Below are 23,331 nucleotides of genomic sequence, written 5' to 3' on the forward strand. Positions count from 1 at the left end.
GAAGACAAATGTGCATGCTCTTAGAGCTGTAGGGGACTAGTCGTGAAGTATATACTCACAGCTAATTCTTTTATCTTGATTTCAAGGCAACTTGGCTACATTCTGTTTTTCTACTTGTATTTTCTTATAGAAAGAATGGACAGATGGACCAGCCAACACAGATGTTCTGTTGCTTTTCACCATTTCAATTCATTTATAAATAAGCTGTTACTGCCATTTCTTTGTCAATCTCTTGTGAGTCTAGCTGGCTTGAGTCAGGTGTACCTTCATTCAACATTAAATCTGTGATGTACCAAGAGTTTGCCAGGCACAATTCTTTTTTTTTTTTTTCCAGGCACAATTCTAAAAGCTGAGGATACAGTGGTGAACAAAGCAGCCAGATTCCTGTCCCTGTACAGGTTATAGTCTAATGGAGAAGACCAGACATTAATAAAGCAATTCCACATGTAAATGGATATTAACAATCTATGATAAATACTATAATGTTTGCTGTGAGAACATATAACATGAGAAGCTTAGTTTGGTAGGTCAGGAAAGTTTTCCCTAAAGAAGAGACTTGACTGGAAAATAAAATGTTGGGGCTTACAAAACTGAGGACTCTACCCTGAACTGTGGTAACTCCATAGGTCTAATGCTACTGTGGTCTTCCCAGATACTATCTCATCAACGTACGATACTATATAATATCTTACCCTTCTCTTTTTCTGAGTGTGTATGTCTTAGCCTTCTGTCAAGATTCTTTGGGCCCCTTCTATTTTGAATGGAAGCTCGTGGGGGCTGTCGTCACTCAGCCCCTTTTAAAATTATGGAGCTTGTGACTTAGCTCACCCACACAGACACTTCAACAATGTCTCAGAGAAATGAACCAGTTAAGACTGTTACATTGTGCACAGTATGTACTATCAAAGGTGACAATACATTTTAAAAGTAACAGCTTTATCAAGATATAATTCACATAGCATATAATTTAATTAAAGTGTAGAGTTCAGTGTTTGTTTTTTTTTTTTTTTTTAATATCTGAAGAGGACAACCATCACTCCAATAAATTTTAGGACATATTCATCACTCCAAAAACACACCCTCTGTCCCTTGCCCCATACCGGTTAGCAGCCCTTCTCCATCTCTTCATTTCCCCCTAACCCCTCAGCACTAGGCAATTACTCTCTACTTTCTGTCTTTATGGATTTGCCTATTCTGGACATTTCATGTAAATGGAATAATACACTATGTGGTCTTTTGTGACTGACTTTCATTTAGCGTATGTTTCAAGGTTCATCCATGTTGTAGCATGTACCCAGTACTTCATTTCTTTTCATTGTTGAATAATATTTCACTGTGAGGACATACTGTATTTTATTCATCCCTTCATCAGTTGATGGATATTTGAGTAGTTTCTATTTTTTGGCTATTATGAATCATGTTAAAAAACACTCGGGTACAAGAGTTTTTAAAATTGAGGTGGAATTCACATAACATAAAACTAACCATTTTAAAATAAACAAATCAGCAGTATTAGTGCATTCACGTGGTTGCCCAACCACTACCTCTATTTCCAGAACATTTTCTCATTCTTAAAACCAAATGACCATTACGCAGTTACTCTCCATTCCCCTCACCCCTAGCACCTGGTGGCCACCAATCTGCTTTTTGTTTCTATGGATTTACCTATTCCGGATAGCGTGTATCAATGAGATAATAAATGTGTAACCTTTTTTGTTTGGCTTCTTTCAGTTAGCATAACGTCTTCAAAGTTTCTCTATTTATAGTAAGCATGAATACTTCATTCCTTTTTTTGTGACTAATATGCTACTATGTGTATATACCACAATTTGTTCATTCATGCATCTGTCGATGGATATTTGGGTTGTTTCCTCCTTTTGACTACTATGAATACTGCTGCTGGACATACTTGCATGCAAGGATTTTTGTACCTGTTTTTAACCTGGGGGGCGGTATATACCTAGGAGTGGAATTGTTGGGTCATATGGGCAATATATCTTTGAGAAGAGCAGGTATTGGTCTTCAAAACAATGTACCTAGCAAAGTTTCCCCCTCCCCCAAAGGAAATAGCAGAAATTTCAGAAAATGGAGGAGGAGGAGTTGGGGTGATAGTAAAATGTGCTACATAGATGTATTAATTCAAGGTAGTGTTTGCCATTCACATCTATCACATCACAGGGTTCTTAAACAAAAGAAGAACCAGATTCGGGATTTTGGTTTCCAAGCCCAGTTATTTAGTTGCTTATCCTGTTCCCCAATACTGTTGCCCACCTAGTTTACTGAAGCTAACAAGTTAGCCATGAAGTACTGAAAACCTAGGAACTGGGGGGAGAAAATTACAAAGTTAAAAGCAGCAGCTTTCTTCCCTAGAAGGTCAGAGAAATTCATTCCGAGATACATACTTCATGGTCACCTTCCATGATTTAGAGAACGTCAGTGGAATTTGATGTCACTCTATAGAGAATTTTTTCTACAAGTGCTCGTAGACAATTGTTTTGGATACCGCAGAGAGCAGCTGGGGAAACAGAGAAAAATGCCATGTAAATCTCTTTATTTTAGGATTCAGAGGTAGAATGGCTCCATGGAAGCCACAGGGACCTACGGAGACTGAGGGTTTAAACAAGATGGTGGCCGGGACAGGGCCGCTCTACCTTTCCGGGTGAAACTCTATGGCAGAGCCTTTCGCACAGTTTAGAGAAGTGAAGCTGAGATGGGTGGTAACCCGACCACACTACCGGGCTAGGAAGAGTGGAGCGGAAAGCGCTCTCTCGCGCATGTGTGGAACCGGGGGGATGGGCTTTGAGACAAGGGGCCCACCCCACAGTACAAGTTTTCTGAAACGTGTGACTCTTTTAAGTCCAGCTAAAGTCGAGGTGGGGCGTTTCCTAAGACGCATGCGTCCTAGACGAGACAAGCAATACAGCGGCGTGGTCTTTTCACCGCCTGGCGTACAGACGACGTCTGAGGTGGAAGGGGCGGTCAGGATTCCCAACACGCATGCGCCTTGAGGCCGAGGCGTTTCCTTCAGAGGGTGTGGCGTGCAGGGCTCCTTATTGCGCAGGCGCAAGGACTGTCCGGTAAGGCTGGTGGTTTAACGCGGGGAGGGGAGAGGAGGTTGAAGGGCTTAAAAAACCGGGTGCGCCTGCGCGTTGCCTACCGGTGGGAAGAGCTCAGGATATGTGAGGGGCGGGGTCACGTATGCGCGTCATTGGATGGGTAGGTGGGAGGGAGGGTGGAGATCGGGGAGGGTCTGTGCGCTTGCGCAGTGCGGGGGTGGAGGGCGGAGGAGATACATAGCACGCTTGCGCGGCTGTCACAGGGCTGCTTGGTTGGTCAGTGGGGAGTCGGCGCCTGCGTACTAAGACCCGTGTGCAGCAGCGGCGGCGGCGGTAGAGGCGGCGGCGGCGGCGGCGGCAGCGGGCTCGGAGGCAGCGGTTGGGCTCGCGGCGAGCGGACGGGGTCGACTCAGTGGGTTCGCGCGAGGTGAGAGCGGGTAGGGCGCGCGTGCGCGGAACCTTGGCTTGGGCCTGGGAGTAGAGATGGGACTGCGCGGGGGTCGGGGAGGGGGCAGAGGGAAGCAGCGGCTGCCGCCGCACGGGGTTCGGTCGGCGAGTGGCGCGAGGTGCGGAAAGAAGCGGGCGCGCGACCCGGTTGGCGCGCAGGGTGACGGTTGGGGCCGGCCGGGTGACGTTGGAGCGACGCAGGGCGGGGGACGGCGAGCCGCGAGGCCGCCACGCGGGAGAGGCCGCCGGACGGCCACGCCGGGGCGAGGGCCGGGGGCCAGATCGGCCCGCCGGGGGTAGGGTGCCTGGGCCGTTGAAAACCGGGCGCCGGGAGGCCACGTGAGGTGGGGGAGGGGGCTCTTCGGTGAGAGGGCAAGTGGGGGGGGTTGGCGGCCGGCGAGGGGGAGGGAGGGCGGCGTGGCTTCGGCCTGGCGCGGCCTTTGAGGAGGGGGCGGCCGCAGCACCGGAAGTGCCCCCGAGGGGAGGCTGCCCTCCGGGTCGGCGGCCTCATGGCCGAACGTGGACCGGGGCCGCATGGCAGCGCGGGGACCCCTCCCCCCAGGTCCCGGCCACCGGAAGCCCCGGGCGGCCACATGGTGGGCAGGAGCCGGCAACCCCCAGCGCGGGGAGAGCAGGTCCTCGCGAGCGCCTAAGGGAGCTTGGAATTTTGAGGAGTGAGAGAAGCCCGAGGCCCGGTTCCTGATCACCCCGGAGAGCTCGCTGCGGGCATATGTTAGCGCTTCCCCACCTCATGGGCCCCTGGAGCTTTCCTCCCAATCCTCATGTGAAGTGAGGCGACCAGCCAGATGTAAGTGGCACTCTTCTGTGCTGGGAGGCCAGAGAAATGGGGAAACCGAGGGCAATTGGACGGGAGCCCAACTCTTCTCGATCGTGCCGACAGCGCCTAAAAGTCCTGGGCAGATGAGTTACCCGCTGTGATAGGTGCTCTTCACCTTGTCACTGTCTTTCTCGGTGTCTGGTTTGGGAGTTCCTGGTTTTAGAGTCCTTAACTCTACTAGCTTGGTATAATTTATACTACTCACTAGCTACTACCAGCCTTTTGCTTTCATTTTATTGTCATTCACCACTCCCCACTCCCCCACTCTCTACTGACTGTACAGGCCCGGCCTGAAAATCCGACAGGACCGATGCATCCTGGGAAAAGTGGGAGGGCCCTGGAGGAGAGGCTGGGTTCCTGGGTTCCCTTTGGGAAACCAGAGGTGTTTGGTAGAGGGATCAATTAGAAAACAACTTTATTTTCTCCCCCTTGGCTGCATCTGCGAATGCATGTTGGAGAGGCGGGAATCCCCCAAAGAGGCCTTGTGGTTTCCTGTACCAATGACTGGCTCGTGTGTGGATGGGGGGGGGGGTGGCAGAGACGGGTGGGGCTCCCCGTCCTCCGGTCTCCACCCCCCTTCCCCCCCCACATTAGCCCCGCCTTTTTGCTGGCTCATAGCTGCTCACCTAATTATAGCCCTGGTTATGTGTGGGGAAGAAGGGTGGTTGGTTTCAGTGGCAAGTAACACCTGAGTCCTCCCAATACCAGGAATTAGGCCTTTGCCCATCTCAGAGATTTGGCATCCTAACTTCCTGGAGCTTTCCTTTCCCAACTCACCCCTTTAACTTTCATTTCAGATGGGGATCTTGCTTATCCCCCACCCACCTGCATACATGCACCGGTTCTTCAGTATTTGTGATGTCAATCAGTATTTAATGTAGGAACTTTGACACTATTTTACGTGGGTAATGGAATAAAGGGCTGGGGAAGAAATGAAGCAATATTTCCAGAGTGGAGTGGGGTAAACTGGAGACCCTGTTAACCTCCTTACTGACCCTAGTTCTCTTCTTGACTCTAGTTGGAATCGAAGCCTCTTAAAATGGCAGATGATTTGGACTTCGAGACAGGAGATGCAGGGGCCTCAGCCACCTTCCCGATGCAGTGCTCAGCATTACGTAAGAATGGCTTTGTGGTGCTCAAAGGCCGGCCATGTAAGATTGTGGAGATGTCCACCTCGAAGACTGGCAAGCACGGCCACGCCAAGGTTAGAATTTCACTTCCACATCGTGCCTTCCCCCACAAGCTGTCATCAGTGCTAGCTCTCTATGTTCTTTAGCTCTTTGATTACCATCCAGATCCTTGTGTTCAGCACTCAGCCCTGGATAACGTTCGACTACTACACCAGTCTTAGGCCTTCAGCTTCCTCCTTGGTTACCCTCCTGTGCCCTGTCATTCTTGGTAAAACCCCCCCCCCCCTTTTATGTAAGTCTTCAACTCTTCGTGGTCCTTAATGCTCAGGCTACTCCGTCCTTGATCCTGCCTTTCACCTTTTCTGTGTGTCTCCTTTTGAGTCTTTGTAGGTGCTCTTTGTTTCCCTCACTTTTACCTGGGATATCTGCAGTCCTACCATGTTACGCACCCTCCACTGGAGGGGCTCCAGTGTACCTTGGAGCTTCCAAATCAGCTTGCTGCCCCACTGTCCAGTGCCAGCTTTCCTGTTGGATCTCTGATGCAGTTATCAGACTGCCTCTCCCTGTCCCCTCCTTGCTTCCTTACTTAGGTCCTAACATTCTTGCTAGTGCTTTCCTTGTCACTTTAAGGTTGTTTTTCCTCAAAAGTTAAACGTCGTTCATCTTTGTTGGATTTCTTGTTTTGCTCCCTAGTTTTTCTATCTTCTGTTGACTTGGCATTTATCTTGGGTTACCCCCTAATGTCTAGGTCATTCTCTCTACTTTCTGGTTTCCTTTTTTCCTAAATGCATAGTTCTTTCTGGTCTCCCCCAAATCCTTTTTGCTTTTCAGCTCTCTTCCTTTCTCATTCTTTCCTGTTTCCTCAGCTCTTTCTGATCTTCCTTGTTTTCCAAGTTCCTTGTTTTATGCTGATATCTAAAACCTCTTCCAAAGTTTTACATAGACTCTCCCTCCTCCCCTAGGATCTTGGCCTCAGTAATGTTTTGATAACTCTAGGTAACTGCTCCAAGCCTGCCCTACAACTTCCCTTGTGCTGTCAACCCCAGTGTCAGTGGTGGTCTTTTGGCCTTGGGTTGTTTTTAAGAGGCTTTAGTGTTTCTTTCTTGAGTTGATTAGTTCAATTCCAACTCCCCTAATCTTTGCCCTGACAGCTTCCCTCACCAGCTAGGGGCAACTTGAGCCTTTATCTCTTCCATCCTAGAGTCTGGTTGGGTTTCTCTTTGATGTGATGCATACATACAGGTCCATCTGGTTGGTATTGACATCTTTACTGGGAAGAAATATGAAGATATCTGCCCGTCAACTCATAATATGGATGTCCCCAACATCAAAAGGAATGATTTTCAGGTATGTAGATGATCTGGGTGTAGGTGGGCTAGTGGTTTATGGGGGAGAAATACAGAATGAGCAGAAGAGCTTGTGCTGAGAGAAGGGAAATGGCAGGAGAAGAGGGTATTAGCAGTTTGCCTATCCAACCCTTACTCTCAAGCTACCTGGGCCCACCTTCAGCTTCCATCCTTATCTGCCCGCAGCTGATTGGCATCCAGGATGGGTATCTATCACTGCTCCAAGACAGTGGGGAGGTGCGAGAGGACCTTCGTCTGCCTGAGGGAGACCTCGGCAAGGAGATTGAGCAGAAGTATGACTGTGGAGAAGAGATCCTGGTATGGTGCCCCGCTTTTGTGCCCTGCTTTGTTCTTTGTGCCTCTTCCTCTGAGCTCAGCCTTCTATTCCCCTTGCTCCCCAAGATCACGGTGCTGTCTGCCATGACAGAGGAGGCAGCTGTTGCAATCAAGGCCATGGCAAAATAAGTGGCTCCCAGGTGAGTGTGACGGCCCTCCCCCAGCTGCCCACTTTGTTGTCTCCATCAAAGAACTGCTTTAGTTTTAATTGTTCCAGGCTTATTTTCTGCCCCCAGCATGGTCCTGTCCCCTTTGCCCTTCTTCCTGTTGAAGGTTTACCCTGTCTCACCTGGTTTCTCTCTCCTATCTAGGGTGGCTGTGGTGGCAGCAGTGATCCTCCAGCCTGCAGAGGCCCCCTCCCCCAGTCTGGCCCAGCTCTGGCAGGGCCCTTGGCTGGACTCCTACACAATTTATTTGACGTTTTATTTTGGTTTCCCCCACCCCCTCAATCTGTCGGGGAGCCCCTGCCCTTCACCCTGCTCCTTTGGCCAGGAGTGAGTGAACCATGGCCTTGGTGAAGCTGCCCTCCTCTTCTCCCCTCGCACTACAGCCCTGGTCGGGGAGAGGAGGTGGGTGCTGCTTGTGGTTTAGTTTTTTTTTTTTTTTTTTTTTTAATTCCAATCTGGAATCAGAAAGCTGTGGATTCTGGCAAATGGTCCTTGTGCCCTTCCTCTACTCATCCCTGGTCTGATCCCTTATTCTCTGTAGTCCTTCATCCCAAGCACCACCCCTACAGACTGGGGACCAGCCCCCTCCCCAGCCTGTCTCTCCCCAAATCCCTCTAGATGGGGAGGGAAGAGGAGGAGAGGGGAGGGGACCTGCCCCCTCCTCAGGCACCTGGGAGGGCCCTGTCCCCATGGGCTTCACCCTTTCCTGCGGGCTCTCTCCCCGACACATTTGTTAAGATCAAACCTGAATAAAACTACAAGTTTAATATGAAGCTACCAACTCAACTGCTTCTTTGAACTAAATGGGTATTTGGAAACCAGAAAATAAGATTACAGATTAAACTCTGACAGGGAGTTCATTACTACCAAGTCACTGTCCCACTGTGACTCCCATGGGCCTGCCAGCCACCCCCCCACCCTCCAAGCAGCCCAGTGGGAGGCAACAGACAGCAGCCAGGGGGAAGTGGCAGGTAGATTTTATTGGCCTCGGATTGGGGCACACCAGGGATCCTCCCCCATGGCAGGGGCTGGGGGCGAGGTTGAAGATAAAATCTGATGGTCACTTGTGGTAGAATCTCGGGTTCTGGCTGTGCTGGATGAAGGGAAGCCGAGGGCCAGGCTGGCTGGTGGTTGCAAAGCCCGACTGGCAGCCATGATGAAAAGGAGGGCTTTGTCAGTGTGCATGCCTGCTCTACTCCAGCGGGACTAAACAGCCACCCCCAAGGAGGAAGGGAGAACGGGGGTGGGGGCATCTATTCTGCCCAATCCTGTTTTCCCTGGTAGTGTTGGGATTCTGATGGGCTGGATTACCATCCTTACTTTTCCTGCTGGTTGCATCTGCACAGGGAGCTGAGGCGAGGCAAGGAGTCCAGGAGCTGGATGCAGAGCTTGGGGATGCATGGGGCGCAGGGAGGACTGCAGAGAACAAAGTCAGCTGAGGCACCGTGGGGCTCCCCTTAGTGCAGGCGGCCCTTCCCCTGACTTCCCAAGGCTCCATACTCACTGAGTCAGAGAAACCAGTCTGCTGGTTAGCATGTTCTATCTGCTTTTGCAAGGACAGGGCACCACCGGGCTGGAGGAACCCTAGATGGGGAAGATGGGTGTGTGAAACCAGTAGAGAATGGGAAAAGAAAGGACCCGTGGGACTGGGGCGCCTGTGTGGGGTGCATCACCTGTCTGGGTGGGCTGAAAGTGGCTGTGCACGGCGTAGGGCTGTGGCTGTGGCTGAGACAGGTACTGCACTGCAGGAAATGCCGAAGGTGCTGAGGAGGGCAGGGAGCACTGCCATCAGAACCTTCTTGTGGCCTGTTGACACTCCCTCTGGGCCTTGAGGGAAAGCCCCCTCTCACTTTTCCCACCACGCACCTCTGAGTTGCTGACTAGGACTGTAGGCAGGCTGTGTGGGTCCGTAGTGAGGTGGGGGCTGAGCAGTCCCATAGGCACCACCAGGGCTGCCTTGGAATTGCCCGTGCTCTGGGGTTCCTGCAAAAGCAGCTGCCGAGCCCACGTAGTGCCGGGTCTAAGGAGGAAAGGTGAGAACTCACTGCCTGTAAACTCAGTGAACGTGAAAGCAAAAACTCAGGTTGCCTCCACAGTTCAGTTTGATAGGCTCATGACTTGGGTGCTGCTTTACCGAGGGTGGGAGTAGTAGGAAAAAATGACAGCCTAGACACACAATCCTACTGCTCTTACCGTAAGCACCTGCGGTCCAAACATCTGTTTGGCTCTGTCAGCCGCCATGAGGGTGCCTGGGCGACTGTGTCCTCCAGGGCTCCCTAGAGAGGGAGAGGGGGCTTCATGATGCTGAAGTAAGGCTGCAACCACCAGGAAGGCCCATTCAGACAAGTGGATTCTTTAATCCTCACCCTGCATGCTGAGGAGGTGAGTTCCCGTGTGAACAGTCAGGCCTTGCTGGTACGCCGCTGATGTCAGAGTGGTCAGGTCACTGAGTGAAAGGAAGGCAGGTCAAAAGCAAAGACATGTCCCCTTGTTCGCCATTAGACACTAATCTTTCGTTATCTGATCCCAGTTCCACTTTGATCCCAATTTTATTTTTAGCTCTCCAATCCCACCTTTGCTCCTTTCGCCTCCGTTTTTCTTCCTCATGTAAAACTTTCTTAAGCTGCAGGAAAAGCTGGTGCTTTTCTTCCTGTAATGCCAAAAGCTTCTCCTGCAACTTCAGGATCTGGGAAGGAAGGGGAGAGAAGATGAAAGCAGGAGAACCCAGGGAAGAAAGATCTGGGTGGGAGAGATCAAAGGACTGCTTACTTGTTCCTTGGTCTCCTCTAGTGACATTCTCTCTTCCATCTCCTTTTTCTTCCTCCTCTCTTGCTCTTCCTTCATCTTCTGTTCCATCATCTTGTCCACCTCTTCTTCCTCTGGAGGAAGAGGTGGGCAGAATGGGAAAGTGACAGGATGGTTAAAATATTAGAATGTGACTGAAGAACAGCAAAAACTGCTTATCCCAATGCTCTTGGTACTGGCTCTTTCCCTCTGGAGAGGACAGGGACGGGGAAGTTTAGTAGGTGCTCTCCAAGGTCCTTCCCAGCTCAAGGGTTCTGGAGTTTAGATCTGGCCTCTGGCTCCCACCAAATTGGGGTTGTTCGTCGCTCCTCTGACTTCGGCCACCCGCACACTGGTCTGCCCGCGGGTAGGGGTCAGCCCTGGGAGAGCGGGGCGCCTCGGGGCGTCCTCTCTCTTTGGCTCCGGCTCACCCTGTCGCTTGCGCTCCCGCTCCATCATGATGTGCCGGTGCAACGCCCTGGCCATGGCGTTGGAGAGCTTGGGGCGCTCCAGGAGCGCAGGCATGGTGCTGCCGGGGACGCTCGGGCCGTGGGCACCCGACTCTGTCACTGGCTGCCAGACCTCGTACCGGGCCTGCGGGGAGGCGGGTGCTCAGGCGGAGCGCGCCAGGCCCAGGCGGAAGCTGCCCGTCCGCCGCCCCGGTCACGTGCCCACCGCCCGCCTCCCGCCGGGCCAACAGCGCGGCTCCTTCGCGTGCGGGCGGGGGTCTCGGCCTTGGCTCTCCGACCCCCTGCCCGCCACCCGGGCGCCGGCCCCTCCCTACCCGTCTTCTCGTCGCCTTCTCCTCGGCCTCCTGAGCGCCCGGGCCGCGGCGTCACATCCGGCCACTGAGCCGAATCCTTCCGGAGTCGGGGCGGCTGTGGCCTCGCAGGTGGGGCGGGACGGGGCGGGGCGCGAGGGAGGCGGGAGTGCCGGCGACGGGTGCCCGTGGTGTCCAAACACCGCTGCTGCGCCCCCGCGACGTGGCGGGGCCGGGGCTCCTCCGAGAAGCAAGAAGCGAGAGACGCGCGCGCGCGAGAATGGCCGAGGCGGCTGCTCTGAGACGGCGTTTATTGGCTCCTTAGAAATCAGAGTCAGTAACAACTGTACAGAGGGCCGGAACCCCGCGCCTGCCTTCCCCACTCCCGCTGGGCCCGGGGAAGCAGCTTCGTGTGGGGCGCAGGGAGACTCCTCTGGGATTCACAGTAACCAGAACAGAAACGGAAATAAATTAAGTGATGTGGGGGAGGAGTCGCGGGGAGTTGTGCTCCCCAGATCAGTGCATGGAGAGGGGCCACCCAGGGCCTGCGCCGGGCTCCCCGCTGCTCCCTTGCCACGGAGGGGCTGTCCGGCCCTGGGCTGGGAGGTGTGCTCCGCTTCCCAGCTAGTCTGAGAGCCTGCCTATGGGCTCCTGTGCATCTGCCAGGCGGAGCCCCGTGCATGCCGTGGGTGCTGGAATGAGGTGGCGGCAGTCGTCACTCGGAGTCCACGGGCCCAAGGCCCAACTGTGCTTGGTAGTAAGTGAGGTCTCACCCCTCATTCCACCCGTACCAGCAGGGCATAGAGGAGTGTAGCCCCCTTTTCCTTGGTGACCCACTCAAGTTCAGCTGGACTGAAGTGAGGGTCGGGGGGTTCTCTGAGGGCAGCGGAAGGGGGGCCGGGGGTGTAAGAGCCAGGGCGCACACACACCTGGAACGCCACCTGGGCCTGGTGCGTCCGCTGGGATTTGGGGTCCCGGAATCTGTCAGGCAAGAAGCAGAAACAGGGCAGTGAGGCCTCTGCCCCTCCCTTGCTGACTGCAGCCACCGCAGTTAGCAGCTGGCCCTGCTCTTCCCAGGAATCATTCCCTCCTTATAGTGACTTGGCTCTGGCTGTTCGTTCTACTGGAGATGGTCTTCCTCCCAACGCCTGCTGGACTAACTACTCCCTCCTTCCTTCTCCAAGCCTTTGCTCAAGTCTCATCTTCTTCTTTTTAAAATTTATTTTTATTTTGAGGGGAAGGGAGGGAGGTAATTACGTTCATTTATTTGTCAGATGGAGGTACTGGGTATTGAACCCAGGACCTTGTGCATGCTAAGCTGGCACTCTACCACTGAGCTATAGATTTCCCCCCAAATCTCATCTTCTTAATGTCTACGCTGACTACCGTATTTAATATGCCCGCTCCAACCACACTTCTGATCCACTTCCCTCCACTCTACCTTTTCTGTTTCTAAGGTGTTTACCTGTCACATTTAAAAATACTAAATACTTATGCATAAACATTCCAGAGGAAGAGAGGACAGAAGTTCCACAAGAGCAAGGTTTCCTTTTTTGCTCTTCGTGACAGAACAAAATAAGTGATATTTGTTCAAAGTAAGTGCGAAGAAAGGGCTGGGGTGGAGACTGAGGAACTAGCGAGACAAGGTGAGAAAGGAGAGAGAATCATGGAGACCCAAGGGTTCCTGGGGCCCCCTCCTGTGTACTCACTGCACTTTGGATGCCAGAGTCTCGGCCCCAGCATACTGGAGGGAGGGGGAAAGCAGCACTGGAGGGGGCTGCTCCTCCCGGGGAGGCGCACAGTTCTCACCAGGCTCCTCAAACCCCACCCCAGGCTCTCCCTTCAGGGGCCGGCAGCTCAGTATGGAAGCAGTGCCTGTGAGGAGAGCAGGGTCAGGGCAGCGCCCTCGGCCCACAGGCCCAGCCCGCCCTGCCTCCACCAGTGCAGGGTACCTGCTCCTAGCTCCCCTCGGTCCAGCACCCTCCGGACAGCTGCCACATTGCTCCCATGATACGCCATGTGCCACTTCTTGGTTAGTGTCCCAGCCTCCAGGCGGGGATTCACCCTAGGAGGTGGACAGAAAGGGCAAATGGGACAAAAGTCACTGGCTCCCTGAGGTCAGCCCTCAGGAGAGGTGCTGTCGCTTCTTCCATACACCCTCTCAGGACCTTCCTTCCTCAAGGGGGCAAAAAACAGTGAGGGAGCTGCGTGAACCCGCCCTACATGTACCTGAGGTTGAACCTGCACCAGCCAAAGGGTAGGGCATATTCCCGGGGGGGCTCCCCACGGCGCCTGTGGGCCTCGTCTCCTCGAAGCTTCCGGCAAGACTCACAGTAGCACAGGCTACGCTTCGGCGGAGGCATGAAATAATCCTCTGTGGAGAGTGAGTGGCAGACTTTGTGGCATGGCTCCTGCCTGGGATCTCAGCCACTTGACCTCTTTCCAACTGGTCTCCAGGGCTCTGGGCCTGGCCCAGGGCTGGGACAGCAATGAGGCAGGTTCTGGGGGACCAGGGACTCACCGGGAAGCAGCAGCAGTTCCTGGAAACGGGAGCAAAGGGCGTGGTACTCGCAGCTCTTGAGGGGGCTAGCAGCGGGTGGTGGGCCCCAGCAAACACTCTCCTTGATACCTGAGGGAGCAGAGGGGGCACAGTTCACAGGAGCCGGGGCCAGAAGTGCGGGGTGGGGGTGCAGTGGGACCCCGGCCCCTTGAGCTGGCTCACCATCCACCATGTCAGCTTTCTCCATGTCCCCTTGGGTTCCAGCACTCTTTCCACTGGCAGCCCCTGGTTCAGGGCTCACGATTGTCACCTACAGGGGACAGAGGTGGTCAGCAGAGTGTGACCAGCCCCCCAAGCCTGCTGATCCCCTCCTGGAACTGCAGACTTCCCGTTTCCTCCGACAGCCCAGCCTCTGGTGCCACTGACCTGCTCACACTGCCCATAAAGGTCCACGAGTGCGTGGCAGGGCTGGGGGACATCTGGCACAGCCACTCCCTGGTCCATCCCATTGACGTGGAGATGCAGCCCCCCAGAGCCGTCCAGCCGCAGTCCCAGGATGGTGCCTTCAGGACATGTGTCCAGATTTGGCCCGAACTTCTCACAGATCTGGGAGGAGAGACCTACTGTCTTCCCAGAGATCAGACTCCCACCAGCAGCAGCCATCCCCGCCCTTCACTAAGCTCAGGTCACCAGTCCCTGGGCTTGGCCTCCACACTTGCCCACTGCCAGGGCTCTACCCTCTGCTTCAGTTATCTGGAGTCTACCTCCCTTTCCCCCGTGACATTCTCAGTGACAGGGACATAGGAGGAGGCAGTAAGCCCGAGACTGTCCAGGTAATGAAACTCACACCCTGGCCCACCTGCTACGGGGTCTACCCACTACAGGGCTGCTTTAAATATACTTGTGGTCCTACCTCCAGGACTAGGGGCCCCTCTTCTCCCTCAAGGCCAGCCCCTCCCCACTCAGAGGCCTAGCCCTCTCGCTTCTCTCTGCTCCGTACCCACCTTGAGACCATTGTGGAAGACCCCACGGCCCCGCAGCAGCCAGGCTGCCCGTTTGAGGGCACAGGCAGAAGCAGGGAAGTTCAGCCTCTCCGGGGGACAGGTGATGACTCCCAGGACAAGGGAAGATGTCCACTGCCGGTTCAAGAAGTCTATTCGCACCTGGGGAGAAGGAAACTGTTCCCCAATCACAGCGTCTTGGGAAAAGGCCACCCACCCAGCAGAACCAGGCCCCATACCCCAGCCAGAGAGAGAAGGTAGCACACCGCAGTGTGGCCTGGGATGCTGCCCCTTCTGATGCTTGGAGAGACAGGAAACTGCAAATTCAGTTGTGTCCTTCCCTCTTTCAGCCTTGGTTTTGCTGTTGCCTCTGAAAGGATTCTTGTTCCCCAGGGCTGCTGTTGCCTGCCTAACTGATATCTTGTAGTTTGCAGCACAAGGCCCCCTCCTCTGGAAAGCACGCTCTACTCCCACATATAGGATCAAGAGTCTCCCAGCCTCCCCCAAGCCCTCACTACTGCTTTCCTCAGCAGTCCCCAGGTGGGCACTTCCTGGTAACTGATTTACAACTCTCATCACAGGGTACAAACAAAAGCCCAGGAAGCTCACTCAAGGGACATGCTTTCCACTTTGTCCTTGACCTGAAAAAGCCTTTGTCCAGGAGGGGTGGCCCTGGGTCACCCTGAGCAAGAGGAGCTGGGGACAAGGTGAGGCCCACCTGGACCAGCAGCTGGGGCACCAGAGGCTGGTTGATGACAACGATGCCCTGATTGTAGCTGGCCACTCGCGTAGCTGTACGGTTCCTGTTGGACAAGAGGATGTTCTTCCCATGGTTCTCCAGGAACTCGAGGGCTGTGGGCATAATGGCCACTTGATTCTGGCCCTGGAGTGGAGGAGAGACTGAGCTGCGGGGGTTGCCGACGCAGGGCCTGAGCCACCCCTCTGGGCTCTACACGCAGCCTGCATATTAGCCTCTGCCTACCCAGTCCTACCAGGACTGGATCAGAGAGCCCAAAGACCACCTGGTGGCCAATGGTCCACCCACTGCCCATCCTTGTACCCTGTGGGTCCTGGTGCTGCCTCTTACTTCCAGGCTGTGCTCCTCGCCCTCATCATCCTCCTCGCCCTCACTGCCAGTGTCCGAGCTGGGGGAAGGAGGCTGGGTGCCTTCCTGCTCCTCTAGCCTCGAGGAGCTGACAATAGACACACTCCGCACCGGCCCGTAGAGATCCAACACGGCCCACACGTTCTAGGGGCACACAGAGCTGGGGAGTCAGAGATCAGTGAAGGACTTCAACCCCACTCCCAGACCCAGCGGAGGTCCTGTGTCTACCTTGGCAATGCCAGTGGCTGCTGGCCCCATATCCTCTCCATCTACCAGGATGTGCATTGTGTCATCTGCCCCCCGGCGGATGCCTACACGGCTCCCCACCTAGGGCCGAGGTGAGGCAAGGACGGGTGCTCAGCCCACCTTTCCCCACCACCCCTACCCCCAAGCCCGCCCCTGTGCCGGGAGTCAGCTGCTTCACCCCCAGCCTCTCTAGGTTCCGGCCATAGTTCATCCTTTGGAGCTGCCCGTCGCGCCTGACTTCACAGCTGGACACCATCCAGGTGGTCTTGGTCCGGAGCTCCGGCAGGGAGGGAGGCAGCCCGGGGCCGCCACCTGCTCCAGGCCCCATCTCCCCTGGCGCTAGTGTGGTCAGCCCGAGCCGGAGGCAACCTGCCCACTTCTCATCCAGCTCTTCCACTTTCACCTGAGAGAGAAGCGCCTAGTGGCATGAGCTGGGGGCAAGAGGGAGCAGCCTGGCCCTGCTGTGAATTATATTCCAACAGCCCACCTCAAAGACTTCCTCCGTTTTGAGCTCCTTGGTGCTGAAGACGAGGCCATGGGCGTAACCAGCCGCACGCACTGCCCTCGTGCCGTCTTCCTCCAGTGTGATGTTCTTGCCGCAAGTACTGTGGAATCGATGAGCCACGCCAGCCACTGTGGAAAGATGGCACCAGAGGAAGGGGGAGGACTACGGCAGGAAGCTTCAGACAGGATGCAGATAAAACTTTCAGGTGAAGCAGGAAGTTGACATGAAGCTTCCATCTGCATTACTCCTTCAAGACCTCTGACACCTCTCTCACCATAGCAAGACTTGGTCCCAAATCTGGCATGCCAAGCTATGCTGTCCCGGGCCCTTGGTGACAGGGCAGGGTCCAGGCGCAACCTCCTCCCTCTTCTTGGCTGCTTCCCGCTAGGGTTGATCCCTCCCTCCTCCCCTCAGTCTGCAGCTGCTGCAGCCAGTCTGGCTCTGAACAGTCCCCAACCTAGAAGCTGCATCCCTTAGGCCCACAGCAGGCAGGCAGAGCCCACCCACCCTCCCTCCTTGCTGGCTAAACCTGGGGAGTGCAGGGGGAATGACTTCTCAGTGGCGGTGTTGCTGGTCGCCAGGCTATTGTCCATGGGGCCGGTGGCATTGGTGATGGACACTTGGACGCACTGACCATACAGATCCACGACTGCATATACCTCTGGGTAGGAAAAGAAGGGGTCAGAGGCCTGATAGCCTGGGGTGAGCTGGGCCGAGGGTGGCGGGTCAAAAGCCACAGAATAGTCACCTTTACCGGGAGGCAAGCCTGAGCAGGCAGCGCCTTGGTCCTGGCCATTGATGAAGTAGTGCAGGTCACCCTTGGCTGTTCGCATCATGCCGATGCGCGCGCCTGTGCCCAGCGCGTCGAGGTCGCACCCGTAGTTGTTTCGCATCGTGTTACCATCCTGCATGATGGCTGTGCCGCTGGAGGGACGACAGAGAGGGGCTAGGTCAGCCTCCGAGCTTCCTTCCCATACAGGCCTCTCGAACCAGTCTCTGCTTGTCAGAACCTTCCAGTTCCTTGGACTGGGATCTTGATCTGGGGCAGACCCAATCTTGTCTCCTATGTCCCTGGGATCCCCCCAGGGAAAAGCAGGACCTACCCAAGGGCCTGGGGGGAGGGCTTCCTCAAACTGAAGGGAGGGGGCAACCAGATCTGGTCTGGCATTGTTCATGGCCACCACAGGCCCCAAACTGATTCCGTCATCCCAACCAGCTCCACCCAGCCCCACCCAGCTGGTCCCCAAAGCACGCAGCTCAACCTCAGCATCCATGTATCGTAGTCAATGTCTGTCATCGTGTTGGGAAATTCAAGGTCCTCCGGCCGAATAGCGGTCACTCCTGGAAGGAGGCAGGGGTAGGGCAGAGCCAAGGCTGCCTCGGCCTCAGAGAGCCAGCACCTCCCCCTAGCATGTGTATGCACACGTCCATGCACGTGCACGCGCACACGCACACACATGCGCACACACACACACACACACACACACACGGGCCCCTTACCAGCCTCAATGGAACCTGACCAGCGGTCCACCATCTTCTGAATGACAATTTCAAACAGCTCTCCATCCCGCAGGGCCCTGCCAGGGAGAGTGGCCATCAGACAGGCCCCACTGGGGTGGCTGACCCTGGGCAGTAAGAAGGTAGGGACGTGACTGTCCAGACACTGACCGGTTGGAGATGACAATGGCGTCATTGAACTCGCTGCGGCAGTTGTGGCGGAGTGCGGTGCGGCCCCCGTTGGTGATGACTGCGTTGCTACCGTGCAGCTGGTGGAAGCGGAGGTCGGAGCCCCCGGCCCCTGATGACGGGGAACTTGGAGATGCCTGGTTGTTCCCCTCAGGGAGTGGCTCAGGGACCGGGGGCACCTCTGCAAGAGTGGACATCATCCATTAGATCTACAGTTGTCTCTGAGGCCTCCCAAGGCCATCCCTGCCCCTGCCCAGTCTGGCCCTCACCCACGTCGTCCACAATGGTGGCCTGGGCCGCCTGGCCGTAGAGATCAACGACAGCATAGACGCCCGGGGGCACGTTCCAGGCAGCAGGGCCCTGAGTCATCCCATTGACAAAGAAGTGGAGAGTCCCATCTTCCCGCCGCACCACGCCCACCGTGTCCCCTGCCTTGGAAGAAGCGGGGCTGGAGTGAGGAGTCAGGCAGAGTTCCTGCCTGGGCTGGTCCTGCAGCAGCCCCACCTTGCCTACCTCCCCGCTGCAGAGACCTGGCGGTGCCCCCAACTCTCCCACCTTGAGTCGGTCCAGGTTGTGCCCGTATTCGTCCAAGATGGTCGTCCCATTGTGCATCACCCCATTCCCAGTCATCATCCAGGTCCCTAGGGGGACAAGGAGTGGCAAAGGATATGCGGAGGGAGCCAGGGCTCCTCCCTTTATGCAGTGGTCCCCACGTTACTCCCCAAAGCCATTAGCCCAGCCTGTCTTTTCTTTGGCAGTAGTTTCTTTCTTCCCAGAGCAGTTCCCCAGCCAGCCACAGGCCTTGTCCACAGGCCACTTCTCTGGCACTAAATGAGTGGCTGTCACAAGTGTGACAAGTGAAAGAGGGGCCAGAGACCAAGCATCAGGGCTTTGGGGACAGCCCCCTCCCTAAGACCTACCCTGGCCCTGCCCTTCTCAGGAGCTCACCAGAGCGCAAGTTGGTCATGGTGGAGGGCAGCTGGAGGTAGGCAGGGTTGTGGGTGGTGACGCCGATCTCAATGGAGCCAGCCCATTTGTCTACCATCTTGTCGATGCGCACCTGGAACACTTCTCCATCCCGCAGGGCTCTGCTGCTCAGCACCACGCCGTGATTAAAGTCATCGGTGGCACTGAGGGCGTGGCAAGTGGGGACTCAGAGCCCAACACACACACTGGGTGTGCCAAAGCTTAGCCCAGCCAGGCCTGCCTGACACCCATTACCCCAAATCAACCAGCTACACTTTGCGGTCCAGGAGAGTCCCCAGTCCTCCATCCAGGATACCCCAGACCAGACACCCTCTGCCTCCCACTTCTCTACCCCTCCCTCTAATCCCATCAGAGCCCCTTCCCAGGCTTCTCCACACCCCATGGGCCATACTGGGGCCTCAGGGCTGTGCGTCCCTCGTGGGTGATGGCTGCCTTCTGCCCACAGTTGGGGTGGAAGAGCAGGCGCTCGGGTTCCGCCTGGGCAGCAGGAGCAGCGCGGCGGAGAGCACCCTCGGGGGAAAGTGCCCGCAGGATGGCATTGTTCCGGCGCAGACGGTCACTATGGTTGTTATTGTGGACGATGGTCACCTTCACGGCCATCCCATACAAGTCCACCACGCCGTACACCACTGGGGGTGTCAGTGGGGTAGCCACGCCTATAGGGGTGGAAGACACAGAGAATGGGGGGATGAGGGGAGAAAAGCCAAAAACAAGAAAACTCAGTGACAAACCGACAAGATAAGATATAGCTCCCCCTGTCCGAAAGCCCTGACCCAGCGACCCTCTCTGAGCTTCCCCTTACCCTGATCGATGCCATTAATGAAGAAGTGGAGGGCAGAGTTGGACTTCCTCGTGAGACCAATGTGGTCGCCCTCCTATTCAAAGCAGAAAAATAACAAGGTTTCAGATTCGTCCTGGGAACTGTGAGAACAGAGCGGTCCCAGAGCCTTCCCACTACCCTACGTGACAGGGGAACAGCTCCAAAAGGCTCCCATGAGTCTCAGACCACTCTGAATGCTCAATGCAAGTCAAATACGGTGTTAAACCACCTTATGACTTGTTAACACTCCTGATGATCTGGCGAATACTACCACCAAGCTCGTTTCTAGACAATAAAAAGGGAAAAACACTACTAGAGAAGATAGGCTTCTTGCCTCAGATCACTATACAAGTGGCCTAACGAAAAGAACTGAACCCATCTGAGTCCAAAATCTGAGTGCCTAACTGTTGGGCAACCCTGCCTTATCAGAAGGAAGCTTCAGGCAAAAGATAAAGAGCCTTGCCCTAGGTCAGAGACCATGGTACGCAGGCAGGGATGCGCGGTACCCGGGCACCCCTGGAGAGTGGCCCAGGCTCTGTGCCGCACCCTCACCTGCAGCTCATCCAGACCAAATTCACAGTACTCGCGGCGGGTGCCCTTGCCATTGGTCAGGATCCCGCAGCCACTCATCATGATGGTGCCTGGGGGGAGCGGATACCATGGTTAGGGTACGGCCTCCCTTGGAAACCTCAGCGACCGCAGGCCTGTGCCCCCACCCTGCTAGGGTCTGGTACCTGACTGTAGGTTGGTCATGGTGGCTGGGTACTCCAAATTGTTGGGGTTGTGGGTGGTGACACCAATCTCAATGGAGCCCGACCACTTATCTACAAGCTTGTCGATGCGGATCTGGGGTGGAGTGACAGCAGAAGGGAGAGGCGGGGAAGGTAAAGGCAGAGAAAGGACCTTCATCCCTTGGGCCTTCCCCAGGTCACCCCCTCTTTCCGGCATCAAGGATCGAGCCCGATCTTTAGCTCCCAGAGGGTGAGGTGCTAGCCAGACCCCAGGATCCGGCATACCTCAAACATCTCATTGTCCCGGAGTGGGCGGTTGGTCATGACAACCCCATTGTTGAATTCATCCAGGGGCCGGCGCCGCTCAGCCGTCTTATTGTTGTTGCTGAGTTTGATGAGGGTTCCACATTTCTCGTGAAAAAGGAGGGCATCGTTGGACGTGAGGATGGGCGACGTGGCAGCACCGCTAGGCCCTGGTGCTCCCCCTGCTGGGGGGGAGCTCAGGTTCACGTTTAGGAGCCCCCCGTTGTAGGCAGACAGGATGGCGTTGCTCACCACCTCGGAGAGCTCCATGCCAGCAAAGTCTAGGCAGCAGAACGGAGGAAGGAAAAAAGAAATGAGGCTCTACACCCCCAAGCTTGCTGCTCACTCCCTACCCCTCTCCTGAGGTCCCTCCCTGTCCACCTCACGTCCCGCTCCCCTTCCCAGGGCCTCCCCAAAGCCCTCACCATTATGCGACTCAAGGCTGTTAGGAAACGTCTCCGGCCGGGCCTGCGCTGGGGACACCATGAAGGCTGGGGACCAGGTAGGATGGGAGGGGAATAAGGGTTCAGCCCCTGCTGCCAGGCCCACAGCCAGGAGACCCCCTCCTCTAGCCCCAGCTCTCCCCCCTTCAACAGACTCCGGGGTCTGAGTGGTCCTGCCCACACCCAGCCTCACTTGTCACTATGTCTCCCCCATTCCTGCAGCCATTCCCTTATCCCCACCCCTCCATCACTGCCCTAGATGTGTTCTCACCTTCATCCCCAGAGGTTCCCTGCTCAGCCAAGGCAGAATCTTCAGGTGGGGCAGAGGGCTCAAGGGGAGGCGTGGGGATGGGAGTAGGGGGATTGAAGCCTGGCTCAGGGGGTAGCACGGTGATCTGGGTGCATTTGCCGTAAAGGTCCACGACAGCCCAGACCCGAGCGGGCAGGCCCGTGGCGGCCACACCACAATCCCGCCCATTCACCCAGAGCCGCAGCTCCCCGGCCACTGTGCGCTCCACGCCCACACGGTCCCCTTCACCAAGCTGGTCCAGGTCCTGACCATACTCCTCCAGCACAGAACGTCCATCCCTCAGCACCGAGCAGCCTGACACTACCCACGAGCCCCCCTTCAGCCCCGTGGCGCTGCTTGGGAAGTCCAGCACACTGGGGTCCAGTGCCGTCACCCCAATCTCAATGGAGCCACTCCAGGAGTTGACCTGTGATGGGGTGGTGGACAGAGGCTCAGGATGGGCCACCAATGGGTCTCCCACCACTAGGAAACCACATTTCACAGGTCACTGTGTCCCCCTCTTCCCACCTTTCAGACAGCTAACTGGCTTCCTTCTCTTGCAACATGAGGCACCACAATCCAGAGATCTAGTCCCACAAGTAATTTTCTGGACTCTGGTCTCGGGATTGTTGGGCCCGCTCTCCTCTAGCAAATCTGCTCTGCACTCTGGGTGCTCACTGTCTAAGACACCACGCCTTTCTCCACCACGATAGCTAAATTCCCCTGCCTCCTCTAACTTCCCTGGTCTCTGTGGCCCCCTGACCACCCAAATGCAGGCCCTTACAGACCACTCTCTTCCTCCAGGCCTAATTCTCTCCTAGGCTCTGGCTCCACTCAAATTCACTCTCTTCTCAAATTCTATCTCTGTGCACTCACACATCACGCCCAGACACATACACCTTTCTCCCTCAGTATCTCTGTTCACCCATCTTTCTGGCCCAACCAGTGACTCTGTCCTCCAAAGTTTTTTTTTCTTCTCTTGGTTATCTGTCTTCTTACCCTATCACACCTCTGATGTGTCTCCATCTTCCATCCCCCAGAAATTTTCCCAGGATGTCTGTTCCTTAGTCATTACAGTGAATGAGCCCCCATGTCCCTTCCCTGCTCTTGGATCTTGAGGAAACTTAAGCTCTCCTTGTCTCTTTCTTCATGAAACTTAATGTTTCTGTTTCATGCTCCTCTCCTGCCCATCAGCTGGTGTCCTGTCTGTCGGTTCTCTCTCGGTGATGTGGGCTACCCTGGGTGTCCTCCCCCATCTCCCTCTGGTCCCCTCCCACCACCTTTCACATTTCGATTCCGCGGCCCCAGCTCCGCACCTTGCGATCGATGCGGACCGTGAAGATGCGTCCGTCGCGCAAGGGTTCTCGGCTCAACACAAGCCCGTGGTTAAACTCCTGGCCCGGTTGCTGCCGCCGCGCTGTACGCCCACAGGCCGACAAGCTCACCAAGCGCCCGGTGCGCGGGTGCAGTTCCCCGCCGCTGCTCAGACCCCCGCCAGACCCCGGTCCTGGGCCGCTCCCGCCCGGGCCCCCACCCCCACCTGGCCCCGGCCCCGGGCCTCCCCCAGAGCCCCCACTCCCACCCGACCCCGCCGCCATCGCCGCTGACACCGGGGCCGCGCGACAGCCGCGCTTGGCGGCACCGTGGCAACCGCGGTGCACGGACACCCTGAGGGAATAGGACCAGGGGCTGGGGCCAGATATGCTTTACGGCACTGCCGGGCAATGAACCATCCCGGGCTAGGGAACTAAGGACTATACAGCGGTGGGAACGGAAAGGACGACGGGGTCGGGAAGGTTTGCTTTACGGCACGGGCGAGGTGACAGAGTGGCTTCGAGAGGGGTGAAGACA

At 55.9% G+C, this 23,331-nt stretch overlaps 3 protein-coding genes across 8 annotated transcripts; 1 reads left to right on the plus strand and 2 right to left on the minus strand.

Moving 5' to 3' along the window:
* The first annotated feature begins 3,267 nt into the window (after positions 1 to 3,267).
* On the plus strand, positions 3,268 to 8,093 carry EIF5A (eukaryotic translation initiation factor 5A). Of its 2 annotated transcripts, none has more exons than XM_031467758.2 (6): positions 3,268 to 3,483; positions 5,360 to 5,545; positions 6,714 to 6,818; positions 7,004 to 7,135; positions 7,220 to 7,293; positions 7,465 to 8,093. In XM_031467758.2, the coding sequence occupies exons 2-5, from the start codon at positions 5,381 to 5,383 to the stop codon at positions 7,280 to 7,282; spliced, it is 465 nt and encodes a 154-aa protein (XP_031323618.1). In that variant the 5' UTR covers positions 3,268 to 3,483; positions 5,360 to 5,380; the 3' UTR covers positions 7,283 to 7,293; positions 7,465 to 8,093. The 2 variants fall into 2 exon arrangements, with proteins under 2 accessions (XP_031323618.1, XP_064351236.1); XM_064495166.1 differs by lacking the exon at positions 3,268 to 3,483 and adding an exon at positions 3,725 to 3,847.
* A 188-nt stretch (positions 8,094 to 8,281) lies between these two features.
* GPS2 (G protein pathway suppressor 2) lies at positions 8,282 to 11,031 on the minus strand. Its single transcript, XM_031467757.2, has 11 exons — positions 10,889 to 11,031; positions 10,536 to 10,698; positions 10,090 to 10,199; positions 9,894 to 10,006; positions 9,687 to 9,766; positions 9,514 to 9,596; positions 9,187 to 9,340; positions 8,994 to 9,083; positions 8,825 to 8,904; positions 8,641 to 8,736; positions 8,282 to 8,464 (listed from the first exon to the last, which is right to left on the minus strand). Exons 2-11 carry the CDS (start codon positions 10,627 to 10,629, stop codon positions 8,381 to 8,383), a joined length of 984 nt encoding a protein of 327 aa, XP_031323617.1. The 5' UTR covers positions 10,630 to 10,698; positions 10,889 to 11,031; the 3' UTR covers positions 8,282 to 8,380.
* Positions 11,032 to 11,158: 127 nt separating this feature from the next.
* On the minus strand, positions 11,159 to 23,093 carry NEURL4 (neuralized E3 ubiquitin protein ligase 4). Of its 5 annotated transcripts, none has more exons than XM_031467753.2 (29): positions 22,797 to 23,093; positions 21,463 to 21,907; positions 21,174 to 21,239; positions 20,731 to 21,029; positions 20,449 to 20,560; positions 20,267 to 20,355; positions 19,697 to 19,769; positions 19,286 to 19,550; positions 18,856 to 19,037; positions 18,463 to 18,548; positions 18,177 to 18,339; positions 17,890 to 18,088; positions 17,722 to 17,798; positions 17,484 to 17,562; positions 16,976 to 17,145; positions 16,751 to 16,882; positions 16,204 to 16,349; positions 15,895 to 16,119; positions 15,699 to 15,797; positions 15,453 to 15,614; positions 15,084 to 15,248; positions 14,369 to 14,527; positions 13,791 to 13,970; positions 13,587 to 13,674; positions 13,386 to 13,493; positions 13,094 to 13,238; positions 12,817 to 12,929; positions 12,574 to 12,739; positions 11,159 to 11,845 (listed from the first exon to the last, which is right to left on the minus strand). In XM_031467753.2, the coding sequence occupies exons 1-29, from the start codon at positions 23,076 to 23,078 to the stop codon at positions 11,641 to 11,643; spliced, it is 4,680 nt and encodes a 1,559-aa protein (XP_031323613.1). In that variant the 5' UTR covers positions 23,079 to 23,093; the 3' UTR covers positions 11,159 to 11,640. The 5 variants fall into 5 exon arrangements, 4 of the variants coding, with proteins under 4 accessions (XP_031323613.1, XP_031323612.1, XP_031323615.1 ...); XM_031467752.2 differs by having other exon boundaries at positions 16,970 to 17,145; XM_031467755.2 differs by lacking the exon at positions 21,174 to 21,239.
* Positions 23,094 to 23,331: the final 238 nt, after the last annotated feature.

This window comes from Camelus dromedarius, chromosome 16 (genome assembly GCF_036321535.1).
Source record: "Camelus dromedarius isolate mCamDro1 chromosome 16, mCamDro1.pat, whole genome shotgun sequence".
In the NCBI taxonomy this organism is placed as follows: Eukaryota; Metazoa; Chordata; class Mammalia; order Artiodactyla; family Camelidae; genus Camelus; species Camelus dromedarius.

What these genes read in the sequence shown, in the direction of transcription:
- EIF5A (XM_031467758.2), top strand. Translation starts at nt 5,381, where the DNA reads ATGGCAGATGATTTGGACTTCGAGACAGGAGATGCAGGGGCCTCAGCC. An exon ending in TCAAAAGGAATGATTTTCAG is followed by an intron (nt 6,819 to 7,003) that starts GTATGTAGATGA and finishes ATCTGCCCGCAG; the next exon opens with CTGATTGGCATCCAGGATGG. An exon ending in ACTGTGGAGAAGAGATCCTG is followed by an intron (nt 7,136 to 7,219) that starts GTATGGTGCCCC and finishes TTGCTCCCCAAG; the next exon opens with ATCACGGTGCTGTCTGCCAT.
- GPS2 (XM_031467757.2), bottom strand. Translation starts at nt 10,629, where the DNA reads ATGCCTGCGCTCCTGGAGCGCCCCAAGCTCTCCAACGCCATGGCCAGG. An exon ending in CGGAGGCGAAAGGAGCAAAG is followed by an intron (nt 9,767 to 9,893) that starts GTGGGATTGGAG and finishes CCTTTCACTCAG; the next exon opens with TGACCTGACCACTCTGACAT. An exon ending in AGATGCAACCAGCAGGAAAA is followed by an intron (nt 8,465 to 8,640) that starts GTAAGGATGGTA and finishes CATGGCTGCCAG; the next exon opens with TCGGGCTTTGCAACCACCAG.
- NEURL4 (XM_031467752.2), bottom strand. Translation starts at nt 23,078, where the DNA reads ATGGCGGCGGGGTCGGGTGGGAGTGGGGGCTCTGGGGGAGGCCCGGGG. An exon ending in TTGGTCTGGATGAGCTGCAG is followed by an intron (nt 19,770 to 20,266) that starts GTGAGGGTGCGG and finishes TGCTTTGAATAG; the next exon opens with GAGGGCGACCACATTGGTCT. An exon ending in GCCATTGTCATCTCCAACCG is followed by an intron (nt 17,799 to 17,889) that starts GTCAGTGTCTGG and finishes TCTCCCTGGCAG; the next exon opens with GGCCCTGCGGGATGGAGAGC.